The sequence below is a fragment of the Cyprinodon variegatus genome, unplaced genomic scaffold (assembly GCF_000732505.1).
Source record: "Cyprinodon variegatus isolate N-32 unplaced genomic scaffold, C_variegatus-1.0 Scaffold102, whole genome shotgun sequence".
NCBI lineage: Eukaryota > Metazoa > Chordata > Actinopteri > Cyprinodontiformes > Cyprinodontidae > Cyprinodon > Cyprinodon variegatus.
The window spans coordinates 1,075,653-1,089,411 of NW_015150555.1; the positions used below are offsets into that span (position 1 = coordinate 1,075,653).

The 13,759-nt window shown below is 38.9% G+C and overlaps 1 protein-coding gene across 3 annotated transcripts; it reads right to left on the bottom strand.

Moving 5' to 3' along the window:
* Positions 1-4,138: 4,138 nt before the first annotated feature.
* Positions 4,139-13,042, bottom strand: pcdh18 (protocadherin 18). Of its 3 annotated transcripts, XM_015374411.1 has the most exons (5): positions 9,547-13,042; positions 8,852-8,940; positions 8,112-8,284; positions 5,502-5,725; positions 4,139-5,423 (listed from the first exon to the last, which is right to left on the bottom strand). In XM_015374411.1, exons 1-5 carry the CDS (start codon positions 12,013-12,015, stop codon positions 4,920-4,922), a joined length of 3,459 nt encoding a protein of 1,152 aa, XP_015229897.1. In that variant the 5' UTR covers positions 12,016-13,042; the 3' UTR covers positions 4,139-4,919. The 3 variants fall into 3 exon arrangements, with proteins under 3 accessions (XP_015229897.1, XP_015229895.1, XP_015229894.1); XM_015374409.1 differs by having other exon boundaries at positions 4,139-5,725; positions 8,852-8,907; positions 9,547-13,041; XM_015374408.1 differs by having other exon boundaries at positions 4,139-5,725; positions 9,547-13,041.
* Positions 13,043-13,759: the final 717 nt, after the last annotated feature.

The following is a 13,759-nucleotide window of genomic DNA, read 5'->3' on the forward strand; positions in this document are numbered from 1 at the left end:
ATCTATCTATCTATCTATCTATCTATCTATCTATCTATCTATCTATCTATCTATCTATCTATCTATCTATCTATCTATCTATCTATGGATAAGTATATCTATAAAATAATGAGAATTTAGATCTCAGAGGTCCTTCCTTAATGTAATCAAAGAGGGCAAACTGTAGATGCTTGGACCAATGTGCAATTTGACAGACAAAAGGACTTGGGCTTACCACTTCCCACCTCCATCTGCAAGTCTCCTGCAGACCTTGTTCAAATCCAAGGCTGAGGGTGAAGTGATGATTTTAAAGCTTGCAATATGCTGCTGGTTGATTTATTAGTCCCACAGTGCCATCTTCTGGACATGTTTGCCTGGCTATTAAACAAACAGCCAAAAAAAAAGTGACATATCTAGTGCATGTAAATGTAGTCAAGATTTGTCTTTATACTGTACTACACTATTTTTGTAATTAACTTATATTTATGACTGTCTATTACAGACTGATTAAGTTAAATGGTAGATCCATGATTTTTATTTCATTTTTTCTAAGATGAACCACACAACCATGAGGTACAAGAGGTACCTTGGACAATAAGCTGAACAAGATAAAGCATTCCATCCTGGATGTTTTATCACCACAAGATGTTTGTTCTGCTTATATTTCAGGCTGGTCAATATCAATATCCTGTTTCTCTACCATGGTCTAGCAGCCCTGGGCTGAGGGTCAGCATTCTGTTTTTGACTTCAGATGAAAAGCTGATTTCAGGTCAGCCAACCCCATATGCCCACATGCTGTGTCTTAATTTCCTGTCATAATAAAAATCAGCAAAACAACTCTGCAAGCAACAGGGCATGAGAGAGCATGTTCAGATTTCAGAGCTTGTCTTAAATGAAATATGAATCTGAAGAGGTGTGATTTAATACTTTTGTCAGGACGATGTGAGGAAAACAATTAATATAAAAAAAAAACAGGCCTGGTGGTTAGTCACTAATCACAGAGTGACAGAATGAGATGAAGCACAGAAGAGCATTACAAATTCTAATGTCTGTGGGGACTTGGGGATATGATGTGAGCCGAGAAAGCATCAGGGATTTAGATTTGTGTATATGTGTGTGTGTGTGTGTGTGTGTGTGTCTGAAGAGGAATATTTATGGGTGTGTGTGCAAGTGAGTCTCAAACAGACAGATAAACAGACAGAAATAGCCAAAAGATGAAAGTGCGATATGTAGGAATGTAGATGGGTTGAGGGGAAAATGGAGAAGAGCAGGTTTTGGGGTGTGAACTAAGAAGCAAGTAGGACTGACAAACAATTTAATGGTGGATTTACAAGGACAATAACAAGCTGGAGTTCATATTTCAACATCACATCAGTGCCATGTTGTGTTTATGTAAAATGAACTGTGAGTAGTTATAAATGGTTCTGTGAGTTCCTTTTCTGTGAGTTTCTCTTTTCTTTCTTTTCTATTACACACACCATTACCCTATGCCAAAAAAATGTCTCTCTGCAAAAGAACATCCATCATGTGCTACCAATCTCATTTTGAACATAGCACAATATAATTTCTTTGATTGTTCTTCATTAAATAGTTTTTTTTTTTTAGCTTTTCAGGAAATTATATGAGGACTCATTGTTCCTTTATACAATATCACTTAAGGTCAGATAGCAAAACAGATCATTAGAAAAAACAAAAAAATACCATAGAGGTATTTAAAAACAAGAGTTGGACATTGTATAGATATTTTGTCTAATTAAAAATAATATTCTTGTAAATTTACACTGCATATTCTTCAAAAGAAAGGTCTAGTTTATTTGTCCTCAATGCTAACAACAAATATAAAGACAGCAGCCATGTATGTGTCAAAAAAAGAAATTTGTAAATTTGTACTAGCTAAAATATTTATGCAGTCCTACTTATATGCACAGTTACTATTGTAAACATATTTTTATGTTAGGTAAACTGCACTGAAACTAACAAATAAGTTGAGATTTACCTCTTAAAACTCCTAATTCAGAAGTAAAAAAACAGAATGGTCTTCTGCTAATGATCTTTGTGACTGCGTGGGATCCCCTGCCTGCCTGGGGCTCCAAGCAAAGTTAGGTGCACATAGGCTATCAAGTGCACCAGTTTTGCTGTTACAGTACTAAGGGAAATCTTAATAGTTTGACAGATATGCTAACTTAGTAAAAATTTAAATCCAAATATAGTTTGTTTTACTGCCCATGTCAAAAGTCAGAATTATAAATATCAACATTATAAACAATTTCCAATGATATAATATAATTTAATAAATGGGCTGCACAGTGGTGCAGTTGGAAGAACTGTCCTCTTGAGGTCTATAATCCTGAGCTCAAATTTTAATCTAAATCTTCTCCATAGAGTTTGAAAATTCTCCTTCTGCATGAATGGGTTCCCTGTATGTACTCTGGTTTCTTCATACACTCTAAAAACTCTATTGCTAGGTAAATTGGACTCTCTCCAAATAGCCTGCCTTTAATGCTCTGGGGCGGGTTGGCATGCACCCTCCAGCTAGGCACCAAACATACACCCCATGATCCTTCACTGATAAGTGGGTACAGACCATTGAAGGATGGATATGTATAATAAAAAAAAAGTGTAAATCAATCAGCTGATTACATATTTTTCCCTTAGTTACTTATAACATTTCCATCAAACTTTCCCTCTTAAGTAAAGTACCAAAATAAAACCAAAACAAAACAAAATTCAGTCAATTTAGGGAGTAATGTTTTTCAGGGAAAATATAAGTGTGCGCTGCGTATCCTTGTGTATTTCTTTTTTGTTTGGGGGGGGGGCATTTTGACTTTGCTTGCTTAATATTATAACCAATTTTCTTCATACAGTATGGATATATTGTTAATACTATTTACAACAATTTTGCCTTTGTTCCATTAAGACAGGCTTAATAATCACTTGCAATGCTTTGTAAATCAATCTAAGAGCCTTCTTAGTAAGGCGTAAAACGTCACCTTTCCCACTAAAAGCACATTCTCATCTTATCTAAGTGTTTTGCAACATGTTTTCAATTTTTTCTAGCCAATAAAATGAGCTATTAAAGACATTCACAGGTAAAAACTACAGAAACAAATTTAAGCTTTAAAGATGTCAGTATACCCTTGGTGACTCCACCAAATAATGAAAGTGATTTTTTGCTTGATTTGTGCTACTTGCAATCACATGGGGTGAGCTAATTTACACCTAGCATATTTCAGTTTCTCTCTCAAAACTAATGCCTGTTGCTCATTGGAGCCTAAACTCGTTAATGATGAAGACAAATGAGTTAATTATCAAGTCTTTTCAAGCATGTTTTGGTGGGTGTGCACCCGAGAATGGGCTGCAGACAGTGAGATGTTTTCATGCATCCTTTAATGTTCCAAAGGTCCACAACATAGAAAGGTGCCAGCCCACCCTCTTGGTTTTGCTTACTTGTATGCTAATTCTAACATAACTGTTAACTTGTTAAAGACAATCCTCATGAGGTTATTTTAATTCAACCTAAACTAATGTCTCTTTAAAACTCAGCTTAATGTGGCACTTTCTCCTTTGAGTGTGCATAGCTGGAGGTATCTTCAGTCTATCAAGTAAAGATAAGCCTTAATAATCACAGGCAGAGTGAGCAAGGAGAACACGGTGGTTCTCTTCTTCCTTGCTCTTAATTGCAATATGGAAACATACAGATGTGTTGTACAATATCTTAGTTTCATTTTCTCATTCTGTGCAGTCATTGATGCTGTTCACTGCCCAGCTTAGATTTCTTAGCATAAGTTTAAGTCTCTCACAGATAAGAGTAACTCAGGACTCATCCTATTATGGAATTAAATTAATATGAAAACAAATTAAGTTTAATCTAAGGAGATAATTTGGGAATTCATTCAGAACAAATGTTTTAATTATTAGCTCAGACATGAATTTTAAAATAACTGAATGAAATCAAATTTCATAAATGTCTGCAGAAGGTTTGGTTTTAGAGATTGTCTTAGTAAATGTTTTGCAGTCTGAAGACTGGGCATTAGGGGGTGCTAAAAGACAGGGGGGGCAAGTGGAAGGATAGCAAAAGAAAAGCAGCAGATCGATCTGCTGAATATGAAACAAATGCAAAGCGCTAACAAAAACATTTTCAACTTAATTGTGTTATGAATTCTCTCCACTTTATTCATCACCCACTGGTCACAATGTTACCATACAAAATTACTTCCAACATGGAACTGCATTGAATAATAAAGATTTTAACATTCACGCTCACACACACACCCACATACAATCAAAAACAAAATTAAATACATTTTATTACAAAATAAAGAGCGAAAAGGATACAACAACATATTTTAGGATATTAAGACATACAGTGACGCATATAAAAAAATAGACATCTGTTTCCTTTTTCTGTACATACATACATCAACACATAAATATATAGAAGTAAAAAAGACTGTAGGGGCAAATTGAACATTTACATTCCATATAACAAACAGAAGACATGGCACAATATTCAAGTGAGTTTGCATTTTTCCATTGACACACTGTACAAGATTGTATTCTGTAGAATCCAAGATGTAGTTCACACAGTTTGTTTCTTTTCACATTACCTTATTAAATGAAGAAAGGATACATTTTTCCAACAGATTTCAATTTGAATGCACTCATTTGAGCAATTTTCATTCAATTTGCTCTTTGACTTCTTGCTTTTGATATTTCAAAATTTAGGAGCAATGTTTTTATTTTTTTTTCTGTAACTTGTCTCTCTAACCATTGAGGCAAAGAATAAATTTGGTAATACAGACAAGAAGCTGACAAGCAGTCAGTTAAATATCTAATTATACAGCTTTAGCTTGGCACAGATATTAAAAATGTGACAGAATGTGGTGAAATGTTTCCCTGCAACGCACAGTGAAATCTTGTCAGTTCTTCCCTATCCCACCCTAGTTCTGTCTGACGTCCTGTAGCAGTTTGTTGATCTCTTGGGCAAGCTCACTAGCATCCATACTTGCCTCATGGCGACTCTCAATGCGCTTGCTGCTTTGGTGACCCTGATGGAACACACCCTCAAAGTCATCCTCCTCATAATTCTCTGGGATTTCCTCCATGGCTGGCAGCCACTTAAGGTGTGGTGGTTGTCCATTGGTGGAAGTGGAGTTTGAGGATGGAGGGGAAGTAGAGGAGGAAAGATGGTTGCTCCCTACAGATGTGTTCCCTGGATTTAAATAGTGTGTATTGGCAGCCCATGCAGCTACACCCGGGGGATAAGCAGGACCTTTACCACCAGGGAGCAAACCCCTATGGCTGTCTTGAGGAACAGTGTTGTTACTATGGTTACCTGCAATGTTGCCACCATGCATGCTTGTGCTCTCTGTGGTCAATGAGGATGAGGGTGGGCTTTTTTCAGTGCAATCTGTGTAGGAGTCCATGTTGGGGGGTAGGAGTCGCTGAAACACAGAGTTCATCTCTGTAAGGAGAGATGTGGCCACTTCCCCAGGCACAATGCCTCCTCCACTGACACCTACCTCTTCATTCCCAGACTCCTTGCCAAATGTGGGGAAACTCCTACGATTTTCTGACTCAATAGAAGACTCGTCATCATCAAGTTGTGGTTGCTGGGAGGATTCTTCCCCGGGGATGTACATATTGTTTCGGTAGTCGGTGGACAAACCAGGTGAGGAGATGGGAGGCATCCAGCATTGGTCAGAGTGTCCCAAGATGCGACATTCATCCGTGCAACGTCTCACAGCTAGAGTTAAGAAAAAAACAAAGACAAGAAAAAGCACTGTCAAGCTAACGTTTAGCCTCTGTGCTGAGGAATACTCATAACATTTGACTTTTTGTGACACGACGGCAGCAGCTCAAAAGAAATTTGGAAAATTGCTAGAACTTTTATATTAATGCGTATTGTTTTGGCTGGACATCCTCAATATACAGATAACTCAAAGTGGGTGACAGCATACCCTCTAAGAAGGGAAGTCTTCAGGTAATACAAGACTGTTTTGTTTTGTTTTCAAAGTAATATAACTACTGCAGAGAAATTTTTCATATTACTTGCATACCTTAGGTACTCATGTATTTGTTATTGTGTCAGGACATCATGTGATTTTGATGGTTTTCTTGATTATTTCATTAGATCTGGATTTTTTTACACACCAACACATATAAACAGTGTATTTCTTAATTAAGTCAAGCTTTGATACACTAAATTAAATGTATCTTTTATAATGGAATTTTACAAGTATACAGATTGTAAATCATAAATAAATAATTAGTTAATGAAATAATGTGTAAGTAATATTTAGAAAGAAAGATAAATAGCAAATTAGCTATATATAAGACAAATTAATTCTATGTTAAAGAATCAGTGATTCTCCTGTCTGTAATTTTATTCTCCTTCATCAAATAAAAAAGAAAACTTAATGGGATCAATCTATTTTCTTTTTTTAGTAGACACGCGACAATGTACTTATATATTTTTTAGCTTCCATACCTTTAAAAAGTGGTGTCAAAACTGTAGCAACAGCTAATGTGAAAAAATTATACAAATAGTAATATTCTGCTTTTTTTAACTTTGCTAAAAAATTAGACTATATTGTCTATCAAATAATATAGTACCTCTTAACAGCAACATCTATGAAGAAATCTAATAATTGCCTCATTTTAAATTGAAAGCCTGCAGTGAAAAATGTGTGTGTTTAAAATGTGTGTATCAGTTGCAATACTTTCCAGGTGAGTGAGTTTTTTATTTATTTTATTTCTTTAATAAATTAACAAGATACATTTTCAGAAATCAAAACTGCAATGAATTTATCTAGTTTATGCTTAGGAATAAATAATAACACTATATGTATTTAGAATTTTATATTGATTATTATTGTAAAAAAAAAAAGAGTAAATAATTTACATCTATGTTATTATAATTCAAGAGTTAGATTACAAAAAAGGAAAATAAAGCCACAATTAATACATATTTTTAACATATTTTCTAATATATTATTTTATTGAAGAGAAACAATGGCAAACCTCCTTATTAGTCCTATATTTTATCTCTTTTCTAATCTTAATTAGAGAAAAGAAAAGTAGGAGGGAAAAACTTGGAGAAGAATTGTAACACGTCCAAGTCTTTCTCAAATGAAAACATGAGGTGATGAGGGTGGTAAAGAGTGGCCATGTTTCTTCCCTTATCCATCTTAATAAAGCCTGAGAATACATTAATGACAGAGGGAAAGTGAGATTTGAAGGATCTCTTGGGGAAGCAAGAAAATGTAAGGGAGAGGGACCTAGCAATTGAGAGAAGGAGAGAATAACATCATTCTAAAAGCAATTACTAAGAATTCTCCTCAGTTCAGACATGAAAGCACACCACTGTCACTCACCAGAAGAAAAAGAGGAAGGGGAAAAAGAGAAGAGTGAAGGGAGGGGGAAAAAACAGCACCCTGAGATGCATACCGATGAGTGACAGACAACTCATCTCCGCTCTGGGGATGATTTTACAGACACAACTCTATCTTAGGGGCAGATAACACACAGACACAACTGCACACACACAAATGGCAAGGAACACTATACCCTCTCTGTTGGATAACGAGCGTAGAAATGAAGGCTGTATGGAAGAATAGGGCAGTGTACAATGGAGATTGTGTCTGCAACAGGGTGAATTTAGTGGCCGTAAAAGCTGGTGTTAAGACAAATAATAAGCTTATGCTTTGTGCTGTCCATGGTGCTGAAACCTGCCAGCCAGGTATTAAACTAGGCATGCTGGCTGTTGTTTTACAGGTGGCTTGGACAGGTTAGTATAATAATCTTTAAATTTGATAGTAAAAAAAAAAAAAATAGATGAAGTGTGAAAATGTAAAGTCCTCACATCAAACAGTTTACTCAAATCAGAATATAACATAATGTAGTTAAAAAACAGAAAGTTTTATAGAGCAGATATAGCTAAAGTGTAATTGTTCTATAAATTGAGAGGTGATGGGTGAGTTGTTGACAAATAAGGTGCTTGGGAGGTAAAGGAACTGAAAGAGGTGCAAAATTTGATAGAAAGAAAGAAAGAAAAAGAAACCAGTCTATATTCCATTCAGTCTAAGCTGTCTTAACAGCTTAGACAGCATGGAATATATGCAATATCTTACCTTGGTGGAGTCGGTGATGCATTTCGAGTTGCATTAGGTCAGGAAATGCCTCCCCCAATAGCAATCTATCAACAGGGGATTCCCTTCCCATCTCACAGTCACTATCCCCTGCCTCACTGTCCCCTCGGCCACTGTCCTTCAGGCTGAACTTGTCCATGTCCTGTAATGCATACCTAAAAACAACAGCACCAGAGAGATACTTAAATTCTATAGCATTATCTGAAAATCAACAATGCCATTTTGTGTTTTTGTGAACACCGTAAGCTGAATGAATCAGTCTGCCTGCAGCTGAGACTAAATTCATCATATCAGACTTGAGGGTGCTTCTGCAATCTGTCAAATCACTAGACAAGGTTTTGCCTATAAATTCTACATTGTAGGTAGATCCCATCAAAAATGTTTTACAGACACGACCAGAAGCTTCAATAAATCAATCACATAGACATTATAAGAGGATATTATGATGGGATTTCTGATGGATGCAGACATTCAAAACCACAACCTGTTTTTAATGAGAAATACATGAAATTGTTGTCAGAAAAATGAACTGTATTATTTTAAAATAAATGAAACTGGTTTGATAACTATTTAAATGTGAAAAACGCTAACAAACCACCAAATCATGTAAACTGACAAGTGAAATTCAACTACACAATGAGAAACAAGTGGTTTGTAAAGTAAACAAAGGATAATCTTTCATGAAAAAGAGTAGAGGGGGGCTGGGGGAGCGGGTAAATTACCTGTAGCTGCGGGAGTATTTGTTGCCACGGAAACTGGGTCTGGGCTGGTACTGGCCCTGATGGAGCATGGACAGAAGCTGTGAGACTTGCTACATCCCCAAAAAATGACAAAAGAAAGGGGGAAAAAAATAAAGCAAACAAAAAAAAAATGGGAGGATGAAGAACAGATGGGACATTAAAGATGAGGGGAAACAAGAGACGAGAGAAATAATGGTTGAATAAACACAAAATGGATGATGAAGAGGCTGCTTAAAATGGGTGAGACAAAATGGATGACATTTAAGTAAAAATTTGTAATAATAAAAACAGAAGATTGGGACTGTTATTAGTCTAAATAACTATGGAAACGTATGATTCAGGGGTGAGTCATGGCAATGATGAGGGTGATGATAACAGGGTGTAAACAAGGTAAAGCGAAAGACATCAACAATTATCATCAGCTTTAATGAGAGTCAGACTAAACTACAGGGCACTTTTGATTGAGTCACTCTCACATTTGGAGATTACTTATTTGCATCAAGACAGCTGTGCATGGAGGAGGAGAAAAGTTGGTGTGTGTGTGTGTGTGAGAGAGAGAAAAAGATATAGAAAAAGAGAGAGAGAGCATGGCTGAAAAATGGAGACTTAAACCTAAAAGCTGATGACTTGTATTTGTAATATTTTAGAGATATAAGTTAGTATGTGCTCATGCTTACCTCCACAGGTGGAGTTGCATGTGCCATTTCCAAGGCAAAGCTCTCTGGAATGTGATTGGAAGAGATGGTCACCAAGCTGTTGAGGGATTGGCGGTTGTGAATGTTCTGTGGAACTCCCATTTGGGCCCGGTCCAGCTGAGGTGTGTCTGATGGTGAGCTGTGGTGAGCCCTGATAGGGAGGGTTCCATTAACTGTGGGTACCAAGGTGATGTCCCCTTTGTGGATTTGACGCGAAGGCTTCTTTGGATGGTGCTGATGGGTGGACTCTGCCACCCGACAGTTGTAAGAGTGTTGTGTGTCCTTTTCCCTGTTACTGTGGGCAGCAAATGCCACCATGATGACCAGAAGCACAACACAGACAGCGGCAAGTATGGTGATGATAATCCAGGTCAAACGGATTGGAGATTCACCCTTTTCTTCTGGCTGCCCATGGTTCTCCATGTTTTCATCAAGGTGGATTTTTAAAACTGCTTTAGCGCTAAGACTTTCACTGCCCTGATCTCTAACCATCACAGTAAGCTCAGCATGTTCATGGGGGAAATGCTCCAGACTGGCATTGGCTTGGATTTCACATGTCCTTGGTTCAATAACAAAAAACCCTTCTTCATTGCCTCCGACAATGGAGCAGATTAGCTCAGCATTGACTCCTGTATCGTGATCAATGGCCCGGACCACTGTCACTAAATGTCCAGCCTCTGTGAACTTTGAAGCACGGATGTCTGCTGTAAAATTCCCCAACTGTGGAACCACAATAACAGGGGTGTTGTCATTTTCATCCAAAATGTTCAGTACAATGGTAGCATTGCTGGTCAGTGGAGGTTTACCAGCATCTTTGGCTTGCACAACAAAAGTGATGCGGCTGACATCCTCCCGATCAAATGAGCGTAGAGCATAGATGTTGCCATTAGAGGGGTCTATGGTGACATAAGTGGAAATTGGACTTCCACCTATAGTGTTTTCCAAGATGGAGTAGCTAACCTGCCCATTAGTGTCCAGGTCAGGATCAGTAGCCATGACAGATGTCAGGTATGCTCCAGGCGCATTGTTTTCTGATTTAAAGATCTCATATTGTCCCTTTTCAAAATGAGGAGTGTTGTCATTTTCATCTGTGACATGGACTATGAAATGTTTGACAGTGGAGAGACTCGGGGTTCCCCGGTCCTCAGCCACTACAGTCAGGCTGAACTCTGACCTGTTCTCTCTGTCCAGAGACCCATTGGTCAAAATCATGTAGTTATTCTCATAGGTTTTCTGCAGCTTAAAGAAGCCCTGACCATGAAGTTTACACTCAATTTCTCCATTTAACCCGGAGTCCAAGTCCTCCACTCTAACCAAAGCAACAATTGTATCCAGCGGAGATGCCTCAGATACATACGCTGCATCTCCATTTCCCTGAGATAGGAAATTTATGCTGATGTCTGGCTTGTTGTCATTCACATCTAGAACTTTTACTAAGATTTTGCAGTGTGCAGGCATGGAGTTTGGACCCATGTCTTGAGCTTGCACATCAATATCATAGGAATTTACTGTCTCATAGTCCACCCGCCTGAAGAGGGTCAGGTGACCACTGTCGGTGTTAATTTTAAATGTCTCTATAATTTTGGAAGAGATGTGGTTGCTAAATGAATATGTAATTTTGGCATTTGTGCCCTCATCCGCGTCTGTGGCGTTCAAGTCAACCAGCAGCGTGCCAACAGGTGAGTTTTCAGGCAAGTTAATGACATAGGATGACTTCTCAAAAACAGGACTGTTGTCATTAGAGTCAGCTATATTGATTCTGAGGAGAGTCGATCCTGTTCTCGGGGGAACGCCCCTGTCAGAGGCTGTGTACTGAAGTTCGTAACTGGAGCGCACCTCCCGATCCAGCTCCTTAAGCACCACCAGCTCGACGTACTTAACCCCGTCGCTCCTGGACTTCACGTCTATCTTGAAGTTGTTATTTGGCTCTAGCGCATACGAATATAAGGAGTTCTCACCGACATCTGGGTCTGTGGCGCTGTCCAGGGGAATGCGCGCCCCAATAGCTGCGCTCTCTGAAATCTCGATGGGGATGAGGGCTCGGGAAAACTGCGGCGTGTTGTCATTGATGTCCAGCACCTCTACTTCAACACGAAACAACTGAAGGTGCTCGGTGGGGAGCGTTAAGACGTCAAATTGGATGGAACAGTTGAGGTTCTGCTCGCAGAGTTTCTCGCGATCGATTTTGGATCTAATGCTGATCTCTCCGTCTTGTTCGCGCACGGTGAGTAAAGAGGAGCTCCCCCGCGGCATGGCTCTGAACCGTAGAGACACCGAGCTGGGAAGTTTTGCCAAAACATCCGCGACATCGTCTCTCAGGCGGGCGATCACTGTGCCCACCTTCTGCTCCTCGAAAATCTGATACTTTAGCGTCTTGCCGGTAATCGGATGCGCCACAAGCACAAAAACCATGAAAACTCTCAGCATTCTTGTTAAAAATAGTCCAGTCATTTTCACTATTTCGTACTGTGGAAAAAAAATAAAAATAAAAATGATCCAGTGCCAGCTCTAACTTAGAAAGTGCTTCAATGGCTTTATCAGCATCTGCATTGCTTTCTCCCCCAACCAAAAAGAAAAAAGAAAGAAAAATGGGTATAAAAGGCTGGTTAAAAATCTACCAGTTTCTCCTCCCAACCTTACTCTCTTGTCAGTCTGTTTTTTGTGCGCATCCAGTCAGAGTACCACTGTGCGTCTTTCCTCCTCTCCTCTTGCGTTTGCTCTGTGCGCCCTGCGCTCTTTTCTGCTGCCTCTCTCCGTGTGAGCTCGCTTTCGTACAGACGTTACCCCAAAGAAAGAGGAAAGAACGAAAGAGCCCGCCTCAAATCCTCTTGCCACACTTCAGCCCCCCACCCCCCTTTATGACATCCCCGATGAGGACGAATGATTCTCAAATCTAAACTGGCTAGCGACCTGTTGTGTTGATAACCAAATGAAGAGGAGGCGCAACAGAGGATGGAAAAGTGGTTGTAAACCCCGCCTTTTTTTTTAGAAAAACATTTTTGCAACTTTTAAGATAACGTGTACTGTATGTGCCAGGAGACACGTTTTATCACTATACAACTGTTACTTACACAGGTTTACAATTTCCTTGCCATCCCCATATATATTATGCAGGTATAAATGCTTTAAATCTTCAACAGAAATACAAACATCCTCAGATGCATCATCGCACAGCACATTTCAATTCTTGATATAATACATGATAGCGCCTATTATCCGCTCCTACAAAGTGATATAAGAATTTGCTGTGTTGGCATATCTCCTTGTCTGCTTCTTTCCTCTCTCTTTAAAGTGGCATCAGACTGTCTCTCTCTTTCCCATGCACAGGTACAGTACCTTGTAGTGGACGCAATGATTGAAGAAGCTTTCCGTTGTGCCTGATCTGTACTTGTCTGTGAGGGTGATAGTGCATCAATTGGGTAAGCAGTGTAGCGAATCGTGCTGAAAGGAGCCCGACTTAAATGAATGCCTTTAAAGAGTTGGTCACGCCGAGAAACAGCTCATTCCCCCACCCGTTTGCAAGTCTGTTCAACATCACTTCAAACAGCCTGCCTACTTTTTCTTCCTTTTTTTTCTTTTAACAAGCACAGCATCCGAAACTCCCTTAGTTCAAGCATGCAGTTTCAGATGGCCTGGAAAAAGGAGGAGCATTACGCATGGATGTACATGCACTGCTGAGACAAGAGCACCAAGACAGAGGGGAGCTAAAGAGATCTAAGGTTTAAAAAATGTCCACACTTTGCATTCTGGTCACCATCTGGTACGGTTGGCTTGGCACCAGGACCAGCCCCCCAAAAAAGCTCCAAAGAGGTTATCCTCAACCACAACATCTCCCTGAAACTGAGGAAATTAGTTATTATGGGGGATTGTAGAATGAACCACCAAGCACCAAAGGGCTTTTCCACATTTATCCACACGTTTTGCACCTCTGCATGTGGTCGTGGTGATTACTGGTGTTGAAAGTTAGGAATAATGCCCTGAACTTCTCTCTGGCCTTCTCCTTCATACACATTTAGAGAAAACATCAACCATTAAATAAAGTTAGTTGTTCTTAAAAGTATCCATTCCACAATATACCTTTTTGTGTGTTTTATGACCACAAACATCTATGCATATTTAGGTTGTATATCTTTTTTTTTTTCCGTCAGATATATGCATGTAGTATTACTGTAACCTCTGTTTATTCTGATATCCC

Excerpts from the sequence above, each read along its gene's own strand:
- pcdh18 (XM_015374408.1), bottom strand. The coding sequence starts at position 12,015 with ATGACTGGACTATTTTTAACAAGAATGCTGAGAGTTTTCATGGTTTTT. Across the intron at positions 8,941-9,546 it reads ATGCAACTCCACCTGTGGAG|CAAGTCTCACAGCTTCTGTC; the intron begins GTAAGCATGAGC and ends TTGGGGATGTAG. Across the intron at positions 8,285-8,851 it reads AAATACTCCCGCAGCTACAG|GTATGCATTACAGGACATGG; the intron begins GTAATTTACCCG and ends TGTTGTTTTTAG.